This window comes from Eurypyga helias, unplaced genomic scaffold, assembly GCF_000690775.1.
Source record: "Eurypyga helias isolate BGI_N326 unplaced genomic scaffold, ASM69077v1 scaffold35590, whole genome shotgun sequence".
In the NCBI taxonomy this organism is placed as follows: Eukaryota; Metazoa; Chordata; class Aves; order Eurypygiformes; family Eurypygidae; genus Eurypyga; species Eurypyga helias.
In genome coordinates, this window is record NW_010224428.1 from 26,525 (window position 1) to 48,437 (window position 21,913).

Genomic DNA, 21,913 nt, shown 5'->3' on the forward strand with positions numbered 1-21,913 from the left:
CAACCAGATTTATACTGTACGTTGCATTTCCACCTCATGGAAACCCACCTTCCCTGAATTTGCAGACAGCAGTGAGTTCCTTGCTGATGACTGCAGTATAATTGCTGGAGGAAGCCTTATTGGTTGGCATCCCGATTCTGCTGCCGTGCTGTGGAGGAGGATCTTGGGAATTCTTGGAGATGTGAACAATATACAGTCGCCTAAAATCCACGCCAAAGTGTTTGGGTACCTTTATGAGCTGTGGTATAAACTTGCAAAGGTATTTGTACATGATGCTTACATCTAGTGATAATGGGGTTGGTTTTGTTGTAAAACGCACTATGAAGTGTGGTTTAGTATTCGTGTCTGACCGTAAGTGTGAGCTTTGGAGGAGTCTGAAATAAAGATACTCTTGGTTCCTAGTAGGTATCCCCAGCAGAGTATGTTTCTGTTCAATAAGAAGAGAATTTAATGAGTTAGTTTAAGTGGGGTGAGGACACAGTAGCAAGGAAAATAAAGTATGGAATAGAATACTGCAAGTGTTGGTATTTGGTGCAAAAGCCCATGGGATGACCCAAAATATGTGCTTAGTCTGTGGGGAAGCACTGTGGAACAAGCTTCCCTGGTAGTTCTGGCTTCAGTGTATATATAGTAAATAAAATGAAATTAAAACTATTAATATGAAACAAAGAGCATTAATGTAGTAATGATCAGTTCTATTAACTCTTCTTTCAAAATCATTAGATACGGGACAACCTTGCCATAAGTGTGGACAATCAGTCTAGTCCCTCTCCTCCTGTCTTAATTCCTCCACTCAGAATATTTGCATCGTGGCTGTTCAAGGTACGTTATTTCTAAAACTCTCACACATAGTGTTTTCTTCTCCATTGGTACTGAACTTCTGCATGTTTAGTTGCATTATTTTTAATTTGTATCGTCGCTGCTGGGATGAGAAGACCAATAACCCTCCAAAGGCTGTTTGGGCTTGAATCTGTATGTAAATAAACACACAGAACAGATCTGCTTTATGGAATAGCTGCTGAAGATGCAGTTTTGCATCAGCTGGCTACTAGAAAACAGAGCGGTGATGCCTGGTTTTTGCTCTCCTCAGGCCACCACGCTGCCGAGCGAATACAAGGAAGGCAAACTGCAGGCCTACAGGCTGATCTGTGCCATGATGACACGGCGGCAAGATGTTCTCCCTAATTCTGATTTCCTGGTTCATTTCTATTTTGTGATGCACCTTGGCTTAACGAGTGAAGACCAGGTACAAGCTCTACTTGATTAAAAAATGAATTTATTACTGTGTGCCAATGGACATGGCTGTGTTTTCATACCTGAAGGTCTGGAGCAGAAAGGACGCGGTGCTTTGCAACAATTGGTGCGTGTCATTATCCCACGTAGCCTAGTCTGTACCTCTCTCTAGTTTCCGTCATCCTAAATTCTCACTGCTCTCCCAGTTACAGATTCTTAAAAAACTTACTTGTGAGTGTCCCAGCTGCATCACAGGTGCACGCTGATGCTTCTCTCGTGGTTTCCATACATTGCCGAGGAGTAACCTGTGGTGGGTTTCTGTCCCACTGCATTGCACGGGGATGTTTAAAGCTGTCACACCAGCTCTTGCTACCCAGGGCAAAGGGGACTGAAGGGAGAATGCGACAGCGCATTTTTTTCTTGCCGTAACCAAGAGGGGCTACCAAAGAGTCCCATTTCCATCCAGAAATACCATTTCTAGGTCAGTGGGTTGGCCTGAGAGGAAAAGGCTTAATCTGTTGAGATGCAGGAAGTTTATTGGGCCACAGAAACAGCTAAGTATTCCTGAAAACTGTAATAAATACTCTTTAGACAAAACAGAGAATGTTTAAAATCCCTTCCATGTTGTTACAGCTGTAGGAGTGTGTTTTCTTCCCTAAAAGGAGTAGTGTGATAGAAGCAATGGCTAGAGCCATGCTGTGGATGCCGGCAGAGGGCAACAGACCCCTCTGGAAAACTTGCAGTGTCGCTTCTGCTTCCCAGAGTGGTTTCTGGTCCCTGGTATGGCAGCAGGCAGTGTTGGGTCTCACATGGGTCAGGTTGTTTCTGGGCTGAAAGAAAGAAGTAATGATTCCTTACCAGCCTCTTGCCCTCTACATCTCAGTTCCCCTCCTGAAAAGTTAAGAGCTTTTGGAAAATCTTCCTTTTAAATAGATAATGGGGAAGGGGAGGGTTTTCTTCGGGAAGAATCTCTGAGTCCTGGCTGCTGCTGCAGCTTAGAAAAACCCATAAGCGTCTGCCGTCTATAAAGCAGAAATGGGGAAAAAGAGAAGTGTAGTGGCATCTTTACTTTTTGCCACTCTTGGTATGTGACCAGAGAGTAAGGAATAGCTTGTTACTCTCATTACTTCACTAATGCCTCTCAGATTTCTGACAGTTTAACACTACTTGGCGTACAGGGTAACCTCATTCCCCTGCAAAAAAACCTTGTGCGGTAGCACCCACCACGGGCAGACCCCCTGAGTTTTAAAAAGCACACATCATTAAATCCTCTCACCTAAACCACACAGTTTGGGAAACCTTAAAGCCTGATGGAAATCAGATTTTAAAAAATAATTCACTTTTATCTTTGGAAAAACCAACACCCTTTAGTCAGTGTGGCAGCCACTGCTCCCACAGGGCCATAGGGGTGGGAAATGTCAGGGATTTTAAGGCTTAGGCTGTATTCATCTGCACATTTCCATGAAATGGCTGGATTTTCAGAGGTGTTCAGCTCCCTTTTTCTAAGCTAAAAGGTGCTCTGGTGTTGGAAATCTGACTGCTTCCTCGAGAACTCTTTCCTACATGGATACAGGAAGACTTTTAAAAGGAGGAGTTGCTGCTTGTGGAGCTGTTCATTATGTTTTGGTGTCAATAACTTTTCCAGAGATGTTAAGCTTCTTGCTTCCCTGCACACTGGATTTCCGTCCTTGTGCTGAGCTACAAGCCACGAGTTCAGGAAGACGGAGTGAAGACAGACCCCATGCTGCACATCATTCCAGGGCTTCCCCGGTATTTTGCAGACCGGTGCTGCTCTTTGTTCTTCCCTGCCCTGCTGGAGTTTGGCTTATTTGCCTCTTGGTGGCACACTTGACCAGGAGTTTTCCGTTATGTCCTTCCAGCTTTGCTTTCCTTGGCTATGGAGCTGTGTTACCTCACTAGCAAAGCATAAATTGTGTGTTGGAAATCACGCTGCTACCCTAGGATCTCCCAGCTTCCTGTAAGGAACGGGGTGATAATGCCCATGACACAGTACCAGTGCTGATTTGGGGATATTTGTACCTCTCAGTGATTTTTGGGACATGCTGTTACCTGATAAACTTCTTACATCATGGGGCACAAGGATCACTGGAACACTGATCCTGGTTCTTCATAGCACTGTGCAATCTCTCCCTGCCCAACCACAGTTTCTAGGATTTATGTTATTGCACCCCAAAATTAACTCTGGGGCAGAGTTGGTTTGCAAATCAGTGTCTTGCTCTTGTGGAACAGGAGAAAGGGTGGGGAGTTCTCGGGGAGGAATCTTCCTTCTGTATGTGACTGGTGCAACTCGAGAGTCTGGGGGGCCGAGCAACAGAAAGGGAGATCGAGCCCTGGCAGTCACCTGTGCTACTTTTGGGGTGGCTGTGGAATTTGACAAAAGGTGCAGTTGGAAAATTTGCAGCCTGAATGTGATGATCAATATTTTAGTTAGCATCAGACAGGTTTCTTTGTGAAATACGTCTCTTTCCACTCCCTGCGGAAATGAGTATATGAGATTCCTGACGGGTGTTGATGGGTTCACTGTTTTGAATATGCCTGTGAATTAACACAGTATTATTCCCCGCAGCCTGATGTTCAGGCCTGTGTCGGGGGTAGGTAAAAGAGCAGTGGAAGGATGTGTTTCATGGGAAACTCCCATGGCACGCCAAGTTCAAGATGCAGCAATTAGCGGATGAGAGAGGAGATAGGAGATAGGTAATGAGCTGCATCTAATTTGTCCATGTGGAAGTGGCTTAACAACAAATGTCTCTGAGGAAGGGAACAACTCTCTGCAACAGTTGCATCACCTTTTCAGGTGAGTTTTAGGGTATGTCAGGTGCAGTTTGGGCATTGCTGCCTTGTGGTCTCTGGCGAGGCTGGTGCCTAAACCCCCCTGTTGCAGTGATGGCAACTATATGTGTCTCTTGACTGGGACAATAAATACAGCTTTTGAAATTAAACCACAGTACTACTGCAATGCACAGATTTTATAAATACCTGAACTGGGAAATGTACTTTATTATTGCTACTGGTTGCTTATGGTAGCAGCAGTTTTTGCTTCATGAACTTGGAAAGTCCATAAGCATCTCCTTGCTCCATAGCTTCCTTGGTTTTGCTGAACATGAGCACCAATACACAATTCCAAAGTACTACTAATGCTATTCAGCTCCCTTTTCAGAAAAGCAGCTGTTGAGGTAACTCCGATTCCCCAGTTCTGGTACTTTTGTTACGTAAATAATCCTTCTGGATTACTGGTGGTTTTGCCCCTAAAACTTCTGTGGGTTTTTGTGGCACTGTCCTATTTCTGTACATGACTTGGCACTGCTGGTTGGAGAAGAGGACGCAGTGCAAGTTGGGGGCTTACCCTGTGGCTCCACTGTCAAAGAGGAGGCAGGTTTTCACTGGTTTACAGGTATCACTGTTTTGGAAAGCCAACGCTCCTACCAGGGCTTTGGCATCTGTTAATGTGCTCAAGGCAACCTCTTGGCAACACGTGCTGCTGTGGTTTGGCCTGGGAGAGGTGTTCTGAGCAGGGAGCTGGCAGGGTAGTTAGGGGTCCAGCTTTGGAAGTGAGTTTTAAGCAGTTTAATAAATGTACAATTATACTGCCTTGCCAGAGCAGATTTGGAATAGAGTGCCTGTATGTGTGAGAGGATGTTAAGGAAGATAATAAAAGGTAGGGACTTCAGGCATTCTCTGTGGAAGGGACATCTAATAGACAAGGACAGAGACCGTGCTGATGACTACTTTTAGCTTAGGGATGTGAAGGGCAGAACTGACTTTGAATATGGATGGAGAAAAAGAAAGCCCAAATCCGAATGAGTTGACAGATGTCCTCAGTGATTAAATTTCAGCACATGCAGGCCGGGCTGCCCGCAGGATGCGGCCCAGCTGGAGGCAGAGAAGTTAATGGCTATGTTCTGCGCTTGATTCCTTGTAGGAGTGAAAGGGTGGTGTAGATGAAATACTCAATAAAGCTGGTGATACGCTAGTGTGCGCTATGCTCATCTGTACATCTCTGAGTTTAACATACACTGACTATGGAAAGGAAGCTACGCCAATGGTGAAAGATTGACCGTAGCGCTCTGTACAGGACGGCTAATTTATATTATGAAGCGCTTCTTAGCAGAGTTGCTGCCGGAGAAGCTGTATTTATTACCTATTTGCGTTAACGTTCATCTGAAGAGTAAAAAATGAAAGTACTTGTGAGCGTTTCTATCTCTCTGTTAAGTCCTTCCTCAGCAGTGAGGAGCCATGTACAGCTTCTTGACTGCTCAGCCATGGGTACTGCTCATGGGGACGTGTATTAGCCGGGTAGAGCCTTGTCTTCTACAGGTACAAGGAAGGAGCAGCTTCGCTTTTGCGTGCTGTGGAGTAAGTACATCTTGCCTGGGTTTCTGCCTGATAATGGTGAGCATGAGGACTCTTAGTTGTACAGCATTTCAGAAACCATAATGCATCGTGGACTCCTTTCCAGACTGCCGTTTTGGAGAAAATAGTCATAGTACAGTCTATTATGTCTTAGATGCCCGTATTTTAGTTTCTTGTGACTTTCTTCCAGTGGCTGCCATGATTTTCTTGCTCTTTTAATCTCCCCTATGTCTCCCTTCCTTAGAAAATGTGCGAGTGTGCCCCCATTACGTGCTGTGAAAAAGTGCTAGCAGACAGCATGATTCCAGCAGGGACACAAAGACAAACACAAGGTCTCACAGGCAATCTCTGCTTGCTCACAGTAGGATAAGCTGGAAGCGCTGAAGAAAAACAGCTACAGGGGTTGGCTGGGAGAAAGGGAGAGCCAGGTAATGCCAACTACAGGGGTTGTGTGTTCTGGAACAAGTTTGGTAGCTCTGTTCTTTTTTTGGTAATGCTTTTTTCTCTTTCTAACTTCCACCCCACCCAAATTTCCCTTCCATGGTCTGGGTTCTGCATTCCCAGCAGTATCCTGCTGGAGTGCCCACTGTTTAAAATCCTTTGTGAGGGTTTCTGAACTCTGTCCAGAATGGAAATAGGGTTTTTGAAACAGGCTACATCCCTCTCCCTTCCCTTTTGCTCACACCTTTTCCTCCAGCTCTCCAGCCATGACTGTAGCTTCAGGATCTCCCAAACGTTTGTTCGTGTGCCCCTGCATGTGTTTTATCAGTGCAGCACACCGTTCTGCTTCGCACGGTCTCTCCCTGTTGTGCTCCGCTCACAAGGTGTTTTAGCACATACATCTTTGTTTGGAGGTTGAGTTTAAATGGATTTTCTGAATCCTGTGCATGCTGAGGGTGTCAAAATAATTCACCAATCCTTACTGGAACTTCATTTTTGACAAAGTAACTCTTACCTGAAATGCAATGATAGCTAGGAGAACTTGGGATGAGTAAATGGAAGCGTTGGCTGCTTTAAAATAAAGAAACATGAAGGATTTACCACATAAGTCGGGTGTAAATGCATAGTCTTGCCCACGCTCTAGGTATCACCCCCCGTGAGGTGTCTCGGCAGAGGACAGAGTGAACTTTCAGTGCAAAATCCATATTGTTCCCGTGGAGGGACAGTTGGGAACGTGATGAGGGCAGATGGCCAGCCACCTGGTTACACCTGCGATCTGCAAAAGCCCGGACAGAAATGAGGTGAAGAATATGTTGTAATTGGCCTCTCGGTGAACTTGCATAGGTTTTCTTCACTTATTCAGTGGATGTCGATGACCTTATGATGTGGATCATTAGATCAACCTGTACCAACATGTCATGCCCTTCATAGGGTTAACGCATTTGAGGAGGACACGCATGTGATTGCCCCTTCCCTCTCTTCCTCCCCATTTCTAACCCTACGGAGCATCATTTTGAATGGAAATAGTCCATAATGGTCCTCTTTTTTTTTTTTTTCCACTTTAACAACATGAACACTAAATTACAGCTGTGCAATTATGTAAACAATGGAAATGCTTCCAGAATGAATACTTCCTTTTAAATTTTCATTTTGGGTAATCACTGAAAGGTTTGGGAGCTGTAATAAACCAAAATTATTTTACACGTTTGTTGTTCTAAAGGTCAATTATGAAAGAAGTAAAGAAACGGCGCTGTATGGTGTGAGTAAACCAATTTCTATTGCCATCACCATATGTTTTTCTTATTGCTTGTGTTTTTCCAGTTACTGTGTACATAGCGTTCAATTAAAGTGACTCATTTACCAGGCTGTAAGCCGCCGAGCAGAGTTTACGTTTACAGAGCAGCGCTTTGAAGGGAAGGAAACAACTTGCCTCTGTTTGAATTACCTGATTTTTTGCTGTATCGTCGATAGGACATATGTTCTCGCTCGGTGCCTTTCTCATCAGCCTGGCTCCTCTGATAAGCTCGCTGTGCTGCTGAGTTACTGTGTGAAACCATGCTGCTGCTAGCTGGGTGGTCAGCCCAAGGGTGCTAACTGGGGAACACGGGAGAGCAGTCCGTTCTTACCCATGAGCGCAGTCCTGGGATGGGATTTCTTCCCTCTCCCTCCTGGGCTCAACACGCTTTTGTTTGGACCCTTGTGCACCCATACTTGTTACCGATTAGGTGCATGTGGTATCACCGCAGCGTACGGTCTGCACTGTGAATTGAAGCTACAGAACAAAAAAAAAAGTTGAGGATTGTTTCATTAGTTTTTCAAAATAAATTTTTCAAAGGTGTCTTACTATGAAAAAGGATTTGTATTTTTTGGCTGTAGTACATCTCTAAAACAGCAAGTCGATCCAAGCAATGCGTTCTTAGAGCTGTTTGGAATGGGTGTGTTGTCCCAGCCTTTGTAAGCTTGTATTAGTTACCCTGTGCTGTAAAAATGACATGCGTTACTGTATTAGTGCCAGGGCTTTGCCATGGCTTTGTTATCCTTGCTTTCCAAGTGTCACATCCAGTGACCACAGCAAAGAGTCGGGGGAGCTGTGCGACAGTTTCAGGGCTGATTGACAGAGCGAGAGCAGGCGTTCAGGCAGTTGTTTGCAGCAGCTCTTTGTGCATCGCATCACCTTTCGGGCCAGGTTAGCACCAGCTCTTTTAAGGTGGCGTATGTCAACAGCCGTGTACTCCCATCTGCTGCTCCGCGGCTTGACACCCAATTATTCCCAGACCAAACCCACCCTGGTACCAGGCTGCGCTGGCCATTGCAGGTGCGTTGTGTTGTGAGGAGCCTGGTGCGTTAATCGGACCCTTAATTATCAAAAGGTGGGTCTTTTGTTCTGCTCGGGGTGTGAGTTTACCCCCCGCTTTATGAGCTGCTGCATCCATCTGCTCCCTCTTTGCGAATGTTTGCGTTGACCGATATTGACTTTAACATGTATCAAAGGAAGTGATTAAAACTAGTTTAAACATTAACTCGAGTGGCATTTTCGCTTATTCAGGAAAGGGAAAGCAGTATGTGCTACTATGCTAAAACCGAGTATTATTTATTTAAAATACCTAGCAGGGTTATTTCATAGGATGCTGCTGCTGTAAACACGCAGCCGAACACCGAGGTGCTGGGGTGTTCAGGAAGATGCTGGTGTAGTTAGAGCATTTCTCCATATTGCGAAAAAGGCGTTTGACTACTTTGCTTTCTGATGCGGAAACTGAGCATACGGACGTGTGCAGGGACTAAAGTGTGAGCCTGCTTTAACACATTGTGAAGCCAGTCAGGATGAGCACTGACAGTGGCTTTCCTCTGCACCACTTCTTTGGCATTTTATTGAGGTGAAAAATCATTTTCTGCTCAATGCAGAAACAGCTTTACCCAATTCTTCAGCAAATACTGTGTTGCGGGTGAGGGTTTTGCAGGTTTTGTCCCTAATTTTAAACCTGTTGAAACCCTGGAGGAAAGAAATCTTAAATACAGAAGCTTTGCTCTGATGTGAAGCGACTGAAGGGTTGAAATGTGGAAGGATTCAAGTTGAAATGATCATCCCAACTGTGTTCTGCGTCACAGGGCAACGTCGAGAGCAAAGCTGAGGCTGGTGGGCTGTTACCTGCACAGGGCTATTTCCTAAACCCCCAAAATCCCTCTGTTCCCTCAAAAGTTTACCCAAACCTCCTTTTTCCCCTGAGGCCTATCTGTATTTGCGATCTGTATGTAGAGGAGTGACTTGGAATGCTGTACTTAACACAGGTTGAGCTGTGTGATCGTGCTGTGTGTGATCACTCCTTGCACCTGACATCACTGAGGCTGTCGGCTAGCACAGAACAGCGCGGGATCCGGGGTGTGCTGGAGCACCGCGCAGCAGCTGCCTTGAGCTGCTCCCACGTCAGCCCGTGGTTTCACACCTATGGAATCTGGAGTAACGGGCTTTTAGGAAATACCTCATTTGGAGTGGTGTTGCGCTTCTTCTTAAATTAACGGTTTGAGTGTTCTGAATCCAAAGTCTTGTTTAAGAGGAGAACAGTTCTGCTTAGACACAGATGCCTGGGAGTCTGTTGGGGTTTTTTAACAGGAAGTTAAGAGTACAGATGTTCCCAAAATGTGCTTTTCCTACTAAATGCCTCTGCAGCGGAACGTGGTGGTTGCTACATGATGATTAGTTGCGCGTAGAGCTGTGTGGCTCTGCAGATTATCACCTTGATTTGTGTGGAACTGGTGAATCGCAGAGTTAAATCTTCCTGAACCCTCCCTTTTTTGGGGGGGCTGGTTTTTTTTGCTTATTTCTCCTCCAAACAGGTAACTTCTCTTTCAGGATATCTTACATACCGTCATAAAGCACTGCCCACCTTGGTTTTTCTTCCTGGGCTTACCTGGCTTTACGATGCTGATCGGAGACTTCATCACCGCAGCGGCCAGGGTTCTGAGCACGGACCTGCTGGAGGTGAGTGTGGCCGTGTCCTGTCCCCAGGCATGGGTCTCCCCACTCGAACAGGGAAGGCTCAGCAGTGCGGTGCCAAACGGGGCTTCTGGGGCAGATCCCACAGCAGCTGAGGTGTGAGATCGTGGGATAAGGCGACATACTCATGTTGCAAAGGTTTTTCATCAAAAGGCTCAAGTGTGAGAAATCCTGTCCTCCCTCCGGCCCGTGTGTTAAAAGCAGCATTTTGGAATCTCAGGAGCTTTGTTCAGAGAGCAAATACTGAATGTATGGAGCTCTTTTGGTAATGTAGGATTTCTTACTAAATATCAGCAGTAATAGAAATGTGATTCTCATCGCTCAAATTCCCAAGGTATTAACAAAATGGCAAATCCATGATGCCCAGATAAGGATCGAGGTCTGGCAATCCTGTTTTTCAGCAGCAAAGCTTTGTTGTACCTAAAACACTGGTGCAGGGGGGGACCCTTCCATCCATTGGGCCAAGAGCTTTTCTTGTGCTCTTGACATATGTGTGGCTGAGCGGGCGGCTTTGCGCAGGGATGGAAATGTGAGCCTACCTGTGCCTCTTCTAGCCTTCCTCAAAGGCTTTCCAGCCGTTCGTTTGTCATTTTGAAATATCTGATCGGCCTGATCATTGATCCAAAGCATAAAGTGCTAATGAGAAATGAAAACTCAGCTTTTCCAAGGGGGAAATAGACCCCCAAGCACCACCTTCCATTTCTCCCCCGAGCATAAAGCTTAGTGTGCCTTATATTTTCGACGTTACACGAGATTACGTGGCAGTAGTTAATGCATTTATAGTTCACGCCATGTAGCTTTTGATGGGTTTATTGAAATAGGAATCTCTCTCCACAATTTTACCGTGTATCCAGTCAGTTGGAGTGCATCATGCTGCCCTTCGTGTCACACAATCAGCTAATATTAGCGCTGGATCAGTGCTTAAAACTCGCACTCAGCTTTCCTTTAGGTGGTTTGGTATTTATTGACACCGAAGTGCTGGCAGTTGGGTTGTGTAAGGACAAAGGAGATACTAAACGTGTAGAATAGGCTTAGGAGCGGGGCCAGGTCCCTGCTGGAGGAGCTGCTCAGCCTCAGGGAAAAAGCAGAGCACACTATAACCTTATGAAGGGTTTTTCAGGAATATTTTTGTTTTCTTTCCCTCTGTTAGGCTCCCCGTTCAGAAGCTCACACCATCCTTGGTTCTCTGGTTTGCTTTCCAAATATCTACCAGGAAATCCCCCTCTTGCGGCCCATTTCCGAAGCTGGTGAGATCGTTGTGGGAACCGCAGATGTGAAGGTAAAGCTGCGTTTGGTCAGTAAATCCTTGGGTCACCGGACGTGTTATTACTGTTCGCTCACTCTGTTCTTACTGTACGTTTTTGTTTAACAAACGAACCCCTCAAATCCCCCATCTGCACACGTGTTATGGATTTATTTGGTAAGCGTTGCTTTGCTTAGCATGCATGGTGAAATGACCAAAGCCAACTGCAGTTTCTTTCCAAGGAGAGCAACCTGGCTGTGGTTGAACGTGGTTTTTTCCATCCGGCTGCCTGTCAGGTCACTTCGTTAAGTGGTGGTGGTGGTCTTATTCAAATAAGAATACACGGTCGTTGTGCCTGTGTATATTAGCCCATCGTTTAAGAGGTGTGCGCTGTACATAGGGGAAGATGGTTTTTGCCTTATTGGCATTACAGTGAAACATTAAGAAAATTCCGCTGTTGGACACAACCATCAGCTTCTGTGAATGATTTTTCACCGTGGGGATGCCTTAAAGCAGACTTGATCTTAAAAATGTCTCTTCTGTATTAAAAACAGAAGATTTTTAGATTTTTCCAAACATGGCTTGCTTAAAACGCTGGAGTTTGTATTATCATCACCCACCGTTTGTAAATACCCATCAGCTCTGAAAATGAGTCGTTTTCCATCTTGTACATGATTTTGGGTCAGATGTACCCATGAGGGCCTACATACTTGAGTTGTGACGGGGAGTTGTCCTCTAGTAAAAATGCTGTAAGAGTAGACTAAGAATTACAGTTTTTTCACTTGTACCTGTGTCAGAATTAAACAACTTGAAGTAGGAATATGAAAAAGATGCTTACTCTGCTTTATTTTATTATTTCAGTGCTACCTTATAAATATTTTATTGAAGAATGCTACGGAGGAGCCAAGTGAAGCTGCAAGGTAAAATTCTGAGCAAAAGAAAAGATGGGCAAGTCTTTCTCGTTACTTATTTTTCGGTGCTTGTACAGCCGAGTTGCTACTACTGCCTTGTGGTTTGACCCTACGTCAACGGGTTCTTGCATTGGCCTTATTGAGGTGAGATCCGCCCTGCGCCACGAAAGCGTTGACCTTTCGTGTGATCCGAGAGAGGGAAAAGAGAGATTGCATCTTTCTGCATTTCTTTTCCTCTTCTTTCCTCTTTTTTTTCAAAAACTTCTTCTAAAGCTCCTGACAAAACCACTTTTTCCCTTAAAAAAGATGCATAGCCGTCTGTGGCCTTGGAGTCTGGATATGCGAAGAGCTAACGCAGTGCACAAACCACCCCCAAGTGAAGGAAGCAATCAATGTCATAGGCGTGACGCTGAAGGTATTACTGTGACGCTCTCTAATCTTGCCTAAAACAGGGATTTCCATTTGTTCAGTCGCTGCTGACTGTAGGGAGCACAGCCTGCTGGTCAGTCTTTTCATCGCTTGCAGCACTGACCATTGCCAAACGTGCAATTGCGCGGGCCTTTCCACGTGGTGATGCGGTATTGCCATCTCCGAAAAGGTGGCTCCCAGCTCCGAGACTTTGCCTGGGATTGGCAGCTCGTTATCTGAGTTAAGGTTGCATGATGACGTCAAGCCTGCTGTTCCCTATGCCTGACACTGTGTAGTTGGAATTGTTAGTATAGATGCCAGATCACCTAGAGCGTAGAAAAGCTGAGTGCACTGTTTTGTAGCTGGGTATTTTATTTGCCTTTTAATTGCCTTTTCTTCTCTTCCAGTTTTCTAACAAACTGGTGGCCCAGGTGGCCTGTGACGTTCTTCAGCTGCTGGTTTCGTACTGGCAGAAGCTTCAGAAGTACGAATCCTCTCTGTCCAGAAAAATTACTGAAGTATGTCCGCTTCTTTGAGATGTTTGTTTGGAAACTGTATGCAAAGTTGTCTGAATTCCTTTCTTGAGGTACTGCACCTGTGATGTTGTCAGCTTTCTCTGCAGTCACTCTCAGCAGAGGCACTCCCTGCAGTCCTAGGACTGGTGCACTTCTGTCATTTGTATGATTTATTTCCAAAATGCCCAATAAAACTTGGATTTATATTGATCCACAAGGGCAGTCAGATGTTCCTTAGGGAATTTAACCTTTTCCAGACCCTCTTCAAATGAAGCTCACGCTCTGTCTTTAGAGTTAAACATGTCTCTGGAATTTTGTTTGTTTTGATGTAGATCCTTGTGGCCACTATTGCATTCCTTCTGCCGAGCGCCGAATACTCCTCTGTGGAAGCAGATAAAAAGGTGTGTCGCTGAGAAGAGCAGTCTCCATCCCTTGTGCTGTCTGAGTAGTTATTAAACAAAGTCGCTTTGAACCACTGTCATATTTTAAATTTTCAAACTCATGCCTTTATATTTGGGGGAATTTAATGGAATACACCTAAATACTGTGTTCCATGTTTCTGTTTAGTTTATAGTTTCTCTGCTGCTCTGCTTGTTGGATTGGTGTATGGCATTACCCATGAAAATGCTGCTGGAGCCGGTGTCTGCTGGGGTTCTTGAAGATCAACATGGATCCAAAGCTCCTTTGCTGGACTATATTTACAGGGTGAGTACGAGGAAGGTATGTGATTTATTGTGTCTGGCTGTTAGACGTGCCTTTCCCTCATCCTGTTAGGCACAGGAGTGTTTCAGCCCAAGCTGTGGTGAATGCTATGAAGAAAAGCTTGGAGAGTTGGGGGTGTTCAGCCTGGAGAAGAGAAGCTCTGGGAAGACCTTAGAGCCCCTTCCAGTGCCTGGGGTGGCTACAAGAAAGCTGGGGGGCTTTTCCAAGGGCAGGGAGTGACAGGACAAGGGGTAATGGGTTTAAACTGAAAGAGGGAGATTGAATTCGGACATCAGGAAGGAGTTCTTCCTGGAGAGGGTGGGGAGGCACTGGGACAGGTTGCCCAGAGAAGCTGTGGTTGCCCCATCCTTGGAAGTATCCAAGGCCAGGCTGGATGAGGCTTGGAGCAACCTGGTCTAGTGGAAGGTGTCCCTGCCCATGGCAGGGGGGTTGGAACTGGATGATCTTTAAGGTCCCTTCCAACCCAAACCAGTCTGTGATTCTGTGATCATGGATTCTCGCAGTGTGGGCATAAGTCATACAGATTAGAAGTTGAGAATGTAAAATGTTAAGATCAGAGACATAGAAGAGAGAGGATGGTGAAGAGAGAGAGGTAAAATGCTGAAAACAACAAGCCGGGGAATATAATCTTTGCAAAAATATTTGAGTTACTTGAAATGGACTGTTCAGGTACTTTCAAAATAAGTACTTCCTCGGTGCCATGCTTGGGTGCCTGCAGGTTCTGCACTGCTGCGTGAATGGCTCCAGCACCTATACCCAGCAAAGCCACTACGTGCTGAGTCTGGCGGATCTCTCCTCCAGCGATTATGACCCGTTTTTGCCCCTGGGGAATGTCAGGAGCTCGGAGCCAGCCCAGTGCCACTCCTCCGCAGATTTGGGCAACCTGCTCACCGTCGCCGAGGGTAAGACATTTCACAGGGTGTGGTGAGGACCAGCATGTCAGCGCTCGGCAGTTGGGAAATAAAGCTTCCCAGGTTCCATCTCTGCCTTGAAAATGTGCTTCTCCTTACTGTGCATAGCAGTTATCCCTTGAAAACTGGGCAGCGCCCTTTCAGGATGAGTTTCAGTTGCTCTGTGATAGGAAGTTGGAGTTTGTTGCTGATGTTGCTCTTTACGAGGATCGTGGGAGAAAGAAAATGGCACTGAGGTGCTGTACAGCAAGAAATCTGTACCGAGGAAGGATACACAAAGAAACTCGTCTTGCCTTTGGCAATGCTTATTATTATTGTATAGAATTAAATTCAACAAATAAGCCCCAAATCAAACTCCTTTTGGAAGGATGCACCTGCCCTTCTTGAATTCCCAGTAGAAATGACTCCGTTGTCATAGATCATTTGCCCTGTTCTGAGGGATTTGAGAAGGACGTGTACGGTTTGCACCAAATTCTGCTGCTGTGTGAGCGTGCCGTTCCTGCTCATTTAAGGGAAAGAGATGATGTGTCAGTAACATTATGTTACTGACAAGTCAGCTTAGAAGTGAAGCATCCGAACGGGTGGAATAATTTATCTCTGAGTGATTTATTGTAGGGATCATCACCTTCGTTTCAAACAGTTGTTCAAAATAACCTTTACAGCCGTGGCTGTCCAGCTGTGACTTATGTCCACTTTAACTTCATCGCTTGGTGCATTAACGTGTTTCTGTGGAAGAATCGCAAGTACAGGTACAACATGAAGTTGAGAGAGATGATGTTGCACTGGCAATGATGCTTTAATGGAGTACTTCCAGGTTTCGATCCTGTGCTATTTTTGAATCAGCTCGTTTTCTTTCGTACGCACTCTTAGTTTTAACAAAAAGGCCAAAAACCCTGAAAGCGCTTCTGCGCAGGTTTCCTACTGAGCAGGGTGTGTTGCAAATAGCAGAAAGGTGAAGTTACGTGCTGGGTACGTGGGTTGTTTTAGGTACAACGAAATGTTTCTCATCTTGGATGTGTTGGTGCCCTGCAAGTGCTTTGGTTTGCTTGGTTTTGAAGATTAATTCAGAGATTTACAACTAGGGGATTCAGGAAAAGAATGAAAGGCCTTTTTTATGGGAGGAGGCTGAAGAATTTTGGCTTGCTGGAGCTAACCAAAGGCTGAAAAGGGATATACCTGTTGGTTAAAAGTTTATCAGGAGGTCTAAATCCCAAGGACAGGGGGAAGCACTACAAACTAGAGAAAAAAGGGTTTGAACTGAATACAAACAAAACCTGGAAATAGGTTTCTGGGTATAAAAGGGAATATTCTGGAATAACGTTCCAGTCGGAGAAGTGGAGGCACAACATAACTCAGAGCACATTGGATTTATGAAATAACTGATGTATTTGCCTGTGCTGCGGGGAACATCTTGGCGTCCAGAAAGTCTCTCCCTGCCTCACCCAATCACCTTTCCTGCTGTGCTGCTGGAGGTGGAAAAGCACTGGGTTGTAGTTGCTTTTTTTTGCATCTCCGTTTTCCCTTTGCTGCTTGTGCCCTGTCCCTCCCTTGCTACAGGGATGACTGGGAATGCAGGTGGCAAGGAGAAACACCTCAACCCGCTGGGTGAAACTTGTGGGATCAGTGTGCAGGACTGGGTGTTGGAGTCCTGGGTGTGCCTGTAGCCTAAACGTCAAAGGGCTTGGGATAAAATAAAACAGGAATGTGTGATGGGTAGAATTGCTTGGAAAGGGATTGTAAACAGCTTCTTGAGCAGAAGGACTTGGAAGCTTGTCTTGGTTGTCGTGAAACAGTTTGCAGATGCTCTTTTTAATAGCTCATATTGATGTAGTATCTTTCCATGGACGGTTTCAGAAAAGAAGAGGAGGAACTTGGAACTGATACCTCTGACAGCGCGGATGGTCATGACCCACCTGGTGAATCACCTGAGCCACTACCCGCTCAGAGGCGGCCCTGCCGTTCTCCACAGTCTCCTTAGCGAGCACCACGACAACTCCTATGTGGAGTCCTCCGAGCTGTCCTCGGAAGTCTTCCGGAGTCCCAACCTGCAGCTCTTCGTGTTTAATGATAGCACCCTTATATCTTACCTCCAAATCCCTGCGGAGAAGGCGGCAGCCACTGAGCCAGCGGCAGCCCCCTCGGATGTAAGGGTAATTGTCAGGGATATCTCAGGGAAGTACTCTTGGGATGGCAGAATACTGTACGGCCCTTTGGAGGGCTGCCTCCCGCAGCAGAGCGCAACGAACACGGTTGTGCTCTCGGCCAGCCCTGAGCACCATCTCCTTTCCCAAAAAGACATTTCTCAGGGGGAAGAAGGAGAAGACGCCCTTGACCAGTTGTTGGAGAAGATTGGCAACACCAGTCCGGAATGCCTTTTGCATCCCCAGCGTAAGCTGAACGAGCCGTCGCCACCGCCCTTTGGCATGAGCTCTGACCAGGAGAAAGCCATCACAGAAGCCCTGATGAGGCAGAGCACCAAGGAAAAGGAGCATATCATTAACTGCAGCTCACACCTCGGCATGAAGGTGGCCCATCAAGAACCACCGCATCCTGCATTTTATTTCTGTCGCCTGTTGCTAAACGACTTGGGAATGAACTCCTGGGACAGAAGGTAGGAAGAGAGGGTTCAGAACGTGTCTGTGGTACTCTTACTCTTCTCACTTCTACCCTCAGTGTGTACACACTTACGAAAGCGAGGATTATCTGGCTGGGTGGTTGAACTTTTACATACACCTCCTTCAGTGGTTATTTTACAGACATCTGTACATTGTTTATATTAATAATTTCAAAAAGCACCTGAATCGTGCTAATTTGATTCCCTTCTCTTAGGTATGAGAAAATACTGTGTCTGTACTGTGTTGCGTTTTCCTTCAAATATATTTTTTTTAATATATGTACAGAAAGAGCTTCCATCTTCTTAAGAAAAATTCAAAATTGCTGCGAGAACTGAAAAATCTGGATTCCCGACAGTGGTAGGTAACTCTTACAAACCATGCCACTGATCAGGTTAGTGTTTCCCAGGAAAGAATGAGTCACCAGAACCAGAACTTCACTGAAATGCCATGTGCTGCTATGCAAATACTTGTACACGAAACGGACTGTTTCTGGAGAGTTCTGAGCCTGCAGGGATGTGCTGTTTCCACTGGCTCTGTCCATGCAGCACTCACACCCGGGAGCAAAGAATAGGGCACAGCAAACTCATTCCTGTTTTCTTCAGCTGAGAGGGGAGGGTGTAAGTTCCAAAATGTTGGTGGCCTTGGCTCACCTTGCACAGGACTAATTTCTGCAGGACCATCCCTCTGTCCAGAGCAGTATTTTAAGAGGTGATTCCCATACAGGTACTGTGCAGGCAGGTGGTGGTGGAATAGAGCTCTGCACGTTATGTTTTATTTTTCATTTGATACATAGCTGTTTGAAAAACGTCTGCAGCTTCACACAGTTCCGATTTTCTTGCATTCCAACAACTTTCATACCAAACCCCCACAGCTTGTTTTCAAAGAAGCCAACTGCCAGCCTTGTAAAACCCAAGCCAGGACCCAAAAGTTAACAGTGCTTTTTCTTTCTCATATATCATCACCCTATAATTAAAATTCTGCCGGTCAAATTATGCTTCTGTTAGCGCCTGGGCAATCCTACACACCAAAGTCCGTGATTAACCCTGTAACTGGAACTGGGTCGTCCGTTCTTTTGGCTCCACGACGTGGCTCTGCTCTCTGAGCTGTGGTGTCTCTGCCCTGTGGTCTGGGGGAAAAAATGGTGAAAATGCGTTTCTGCAACTGAAATTGGGTGATGTGTTTGTGTGGAATCAGGCAAATGATTCCTATAATTCTACAGGAATGGCCCCGTAGAGTTAAACACGGTCACCTGCTCACAGCTTTGAGTGCAGGTGATCCAAAAAAGTATTCTGACCTAAAACTTCTTTAACTTTTTCTAACTTCTTTTTCTCTGTATGACTAATTACAGCCGGGAAACTCACAAGATCGCAGTGTTCTACATCGCGGAAGGACAGGAGGACAAGTGTTCCATACTGTCCAATGCCAGGGGAAGCCAGGCCTATGAGGATTTCGTCGCTGGACTGGGCTGGGAGGTAATAGTCGTAAATTTAGGCAAGCTAAAACATTGGAAAACAAATGGCTTTTGTCACTGCGTGGATTTTAAGTCTCAAAGATCAATTTTAATACACACTAGTGTTTTTCAATGACCTAAATGACACGAACACACCATTTTTTGGAAATATGGAGCAGCTGCCTTTCGTCTTTAAGGGTTTAAGTGATGCAGGGTTTCCAGAGAGGGGTGGCATCTTTGGTTGGACTGCTGCAGCGGGGAAAGCATGTGAGTTTGTCTTCACAGAGGCATTTCTTCTATATAAACCTCTAGGGTACTTTCGTGATTCTTTCTCTCCACATACGCTTTGAGTGGGCTTGCTAAGCTGTGCCCAACCCCTAGAGCAGCTGCACACGACAGAATGCTTTTGTGTCCTTGCTGCTGTTAGCTGGATGAAGGTGAAATAGCCATATAGATGATGGCTTGTGCCTCATTAAGGGATGTTTACTTTTGGTAAATGTCAAATGCCGGAATGGGAAAGGGACAGGTCTGACGTGAACCCACAGGAGAAGACTTCTCCTTCTTCGGGACGGCTACACAATTTGAGTGGTGAATTTGCCACATCTTGAAGTATAATTAAATTGTTCCCCAGTCTTTTCAGATTTCTTCTAATTATGACTTTAAATCGATCAGGTTGATCTCTCCACACACGGCGGGTTTATGGGCGGCCTGCAGCGCAACGGCAGCACGGGCCAAACGGCACCCTATTACGCTACCTCCACCGTGGAGATCATTTTTCATGTCTCGACAAGAATGCCATCAGATTCAGACGACTCGCTGACCAAAAAGGTAAATAATCTGCTGTGGGTTTCAAAACGTCATCTGTTGTCTTCAAGCGCTTAAATTAGGGTCTGAACTGAAAACAGACTGGGTGAACTGGGCCCAGCAGCCCACCTTTGCTGCGCCATGTGGGGCTCTGCCACTCGCTTAGCTGAATTAAATGGCATCATAATTCTGGATGCTGAAACACAGCCCTCGTTTCCGTGGTAGCCTCAAATGCCATCATTAGTAATAATATTAGGGATAATTCCATTTCTGTGTTGTCTGTCTGCCAAAACTGTTGTAGTTTGGTAGAACAAAACAACCAAGCGCAGCATAATAAAACCTTTTACAGACGAATCGTCCAGCATGTAACAAAAAGAAGAGAAAGAGTGACAGCATAGTACCAAAAGCAGCCAGCTGATATTGTTATTCACAATTCTGACAAGCCACACTCTGCTTCAGAGGTGGCCAGAACCCAGCCCAAAATTTTGTTGGTATCGGCACTTTACCATTTATCTTTCCCAACCACGAGTGATTTGAGATCATGGTGCTTGCCAACTGCTGCTTAGAGTCAAAGCAGGTTTTAGGTGCATACCAAATCTTTGCCTTTTTAATTAAGGTTGGCAACTTGTCCTACATAGGTTGCTAATGTGCCTTAATAATGCTGCCACAGCCATCCTGTCTGCCACGTGATACCATTGTGCTCTGAAAATGATCTGTAAATATGTCGCTGGGTGATCACATTCGTCATCCAGGTAGTTTCAAAACAGCATGTGCTTGTCCTCGAAATAAAAAGGTGGCATTTCTGATTGCTGGTCCTGAAAAGTTGCTCGGCATTTAATAGTGAGGCTAGATCCTTCCTTTTTTGTTGTGATATCTGTCATTTAGAAGAGGAGTCAACAAAATTACATGGTTCTCTTTATGTATGCAACTCGTGTCTTCGTATCGGTGGATTTGTGTGGCTGTGATAAAAACGCAGCCCAAGTACTTCAGGACAGAGGAGTAGGGCTGTGGTGGGTACTAAATGCTGCGCAGTCTGTCGCTTTATCAAGGTAGGACTGTCTGTGTTTTTACCGTTCCTGGCCTGTATTTATCCAGCTGCTAGTTAAAATCTCCAGTGATGAATGCTTTACGGTTTCCCTAGGCAACGTATTCCTGTGCTCCACTTTTTGTACCACAAGAAAATTTCCTGTAGCCTCTCCTTTGCTTCCATTTAAGTCCAATTATTCTTACCCTGTTCCGCATGGATATGGAATTATTTTGCAGCAGGCTTACTTGTTTTTGAGAATTGCTGCCCTGTCTTTCCCAGTCTTATTTTTCCTATGCAAATCAGGGCTGCTAGTCTAATCTTACCTTGTAAGTCATAGCTCCTGGATTTTATGGAAGCATAGCAAAGGCAGTGAAATATTGCCTAGCTGTTGAGTAATACATCACTTGGGAGAAGAGAGCCTGACAGAGCTACCGCAAGGGGAAAAACGGGTTTTAATTGCAAATGGTCTCTTTGACTAATTCTCCTAATTCCCACCCACGTCTGGGATTAACACAGGCATTGAGAGAGTCCGGTTATTCCATTTAATTGTCTTCCCTGTGTTTGCCTTGAGAGTTTCTTCTTTGCGAGAAACAAAAAGTAAAAGCGTTTAGTCGTTGCCAGGCCCTAGGTCTTGATGTGTGAGGAAACAGGGCCAGCTCCAGTACGTATTATCCATGGGAAACACCACGAAGCAATTGCTTTATGACTAAAAACCCCCTTAAATCTGCTATAGGGATGGAACCCTGCAGGGATCAAACTGCATATTTCAGTGTGGAGGGACAAAGCCCTGAGCAGGCTAATGGACCCCAGGAGCTGGCCACGCTGCAAATGATGGGCTGGGCCCGATGCCTTCCAGAGATCTTTCCTAACGTATAATCTTCCATAAGCTTCCACACAGAACGCCTTCGTTGCGTTTGTCACAGCTCTTCCTAAGCCAGCATGTGTTTCTGTGCAAATTAGCATGGGCTTCTCAGCAAAGTTCCAAGCTCAGAGTGGAGGCAGGATGCACCTCAGCCCTGTAAAATTTCTGGGAGATGGGTACTTCTCCGATTCCTTGAAAATGCTGATGGGTGAACTCAATACCATCACGAGTGTTTTAATGCTTCCACTTGCTCCCTGAGCTGTTAGTGCATGCTGGGCTTGGGTCCTCGCCTCAGGCCCTTGGGGCAGCATGTCCAGGTTATGGACATTATTTTACATTATATATTTTTATATAGGTTGCCCAGAGAAGCTGTGACCCAAACCGTTCAGTGATTCTATGATTCAATCA

General features: G+C 45.5%; 1 protein-coding gene across 1 annotated transcript in view; it reads left to right on the top strand.

The window, feature by feature from the left end:
- The window catches only part of RALGAPA2 (Ral GTPase activating protein, alpha subunit 2 (catalytic)), a gene marked incomplete at its 5' end in the record, with an annotated part of 53,957 nt that overhangs the window by 22,836 nt on the left and 9,208 nt on the right, over positions 1 to 21,913 (top strand). Inside the window, 15 exons of the mRNA XM_010161463.1 lie at positions 66 to 259; positions 724 to 822; positions 1,091 to 1,246; positions 9,893 to 10,021; positions 11,187 to 11,315; positions 12,141 to 12,199; positions 12,497 to 12,605; positions 13,006 to 13,116; positions 13,446 to 13,514; positions 13,681 to 13,818; positions 14,555 to 14,738; positions 16,602 to 17,358; positions 17,648 to 17,719; positions 18,711 to 18,834; positions 19,485 to 19,640. Coding sequence (XP_010159765.1) covers positions 66 to 259; positions 724 to 822; positions 1,091 to 1,246; positions 9,893 to 10,021; positions 11,187 to 11,315; positions 12,141 to 12,199; positions 12,497 to 12,605; positions 13,006 to 13,116; positions 13,446 to 13,514; positions 13,681 to 13,818; positions 14,555 to 14,738; positions 16,602 to 17,358; positions 17,648 to 17,719; positions 18,711 to 18,834; positions 19,485 to 19,640 — 2,486 coding nt within the window. The remainder of the gene's footprint in view (positions 1 to 65; positions 260 to 723; positions 823 to 1,090; positions 1,247 to 9,892; positions 10,022 to 11,186; positions 11,316 to 12,140; positions 12,200 to 12,496; positions 12,606 to 13,005; positions 13,117 to 13,445; positions 13,515 to 13,680; positions 13,819 to 14,554; positions 14,739 to 16,601; positions 17,359 to 17,647; positions 17,720 to 18,710; positions 18,835 to 19,484; positions 19,641 to 21,913) is intronic.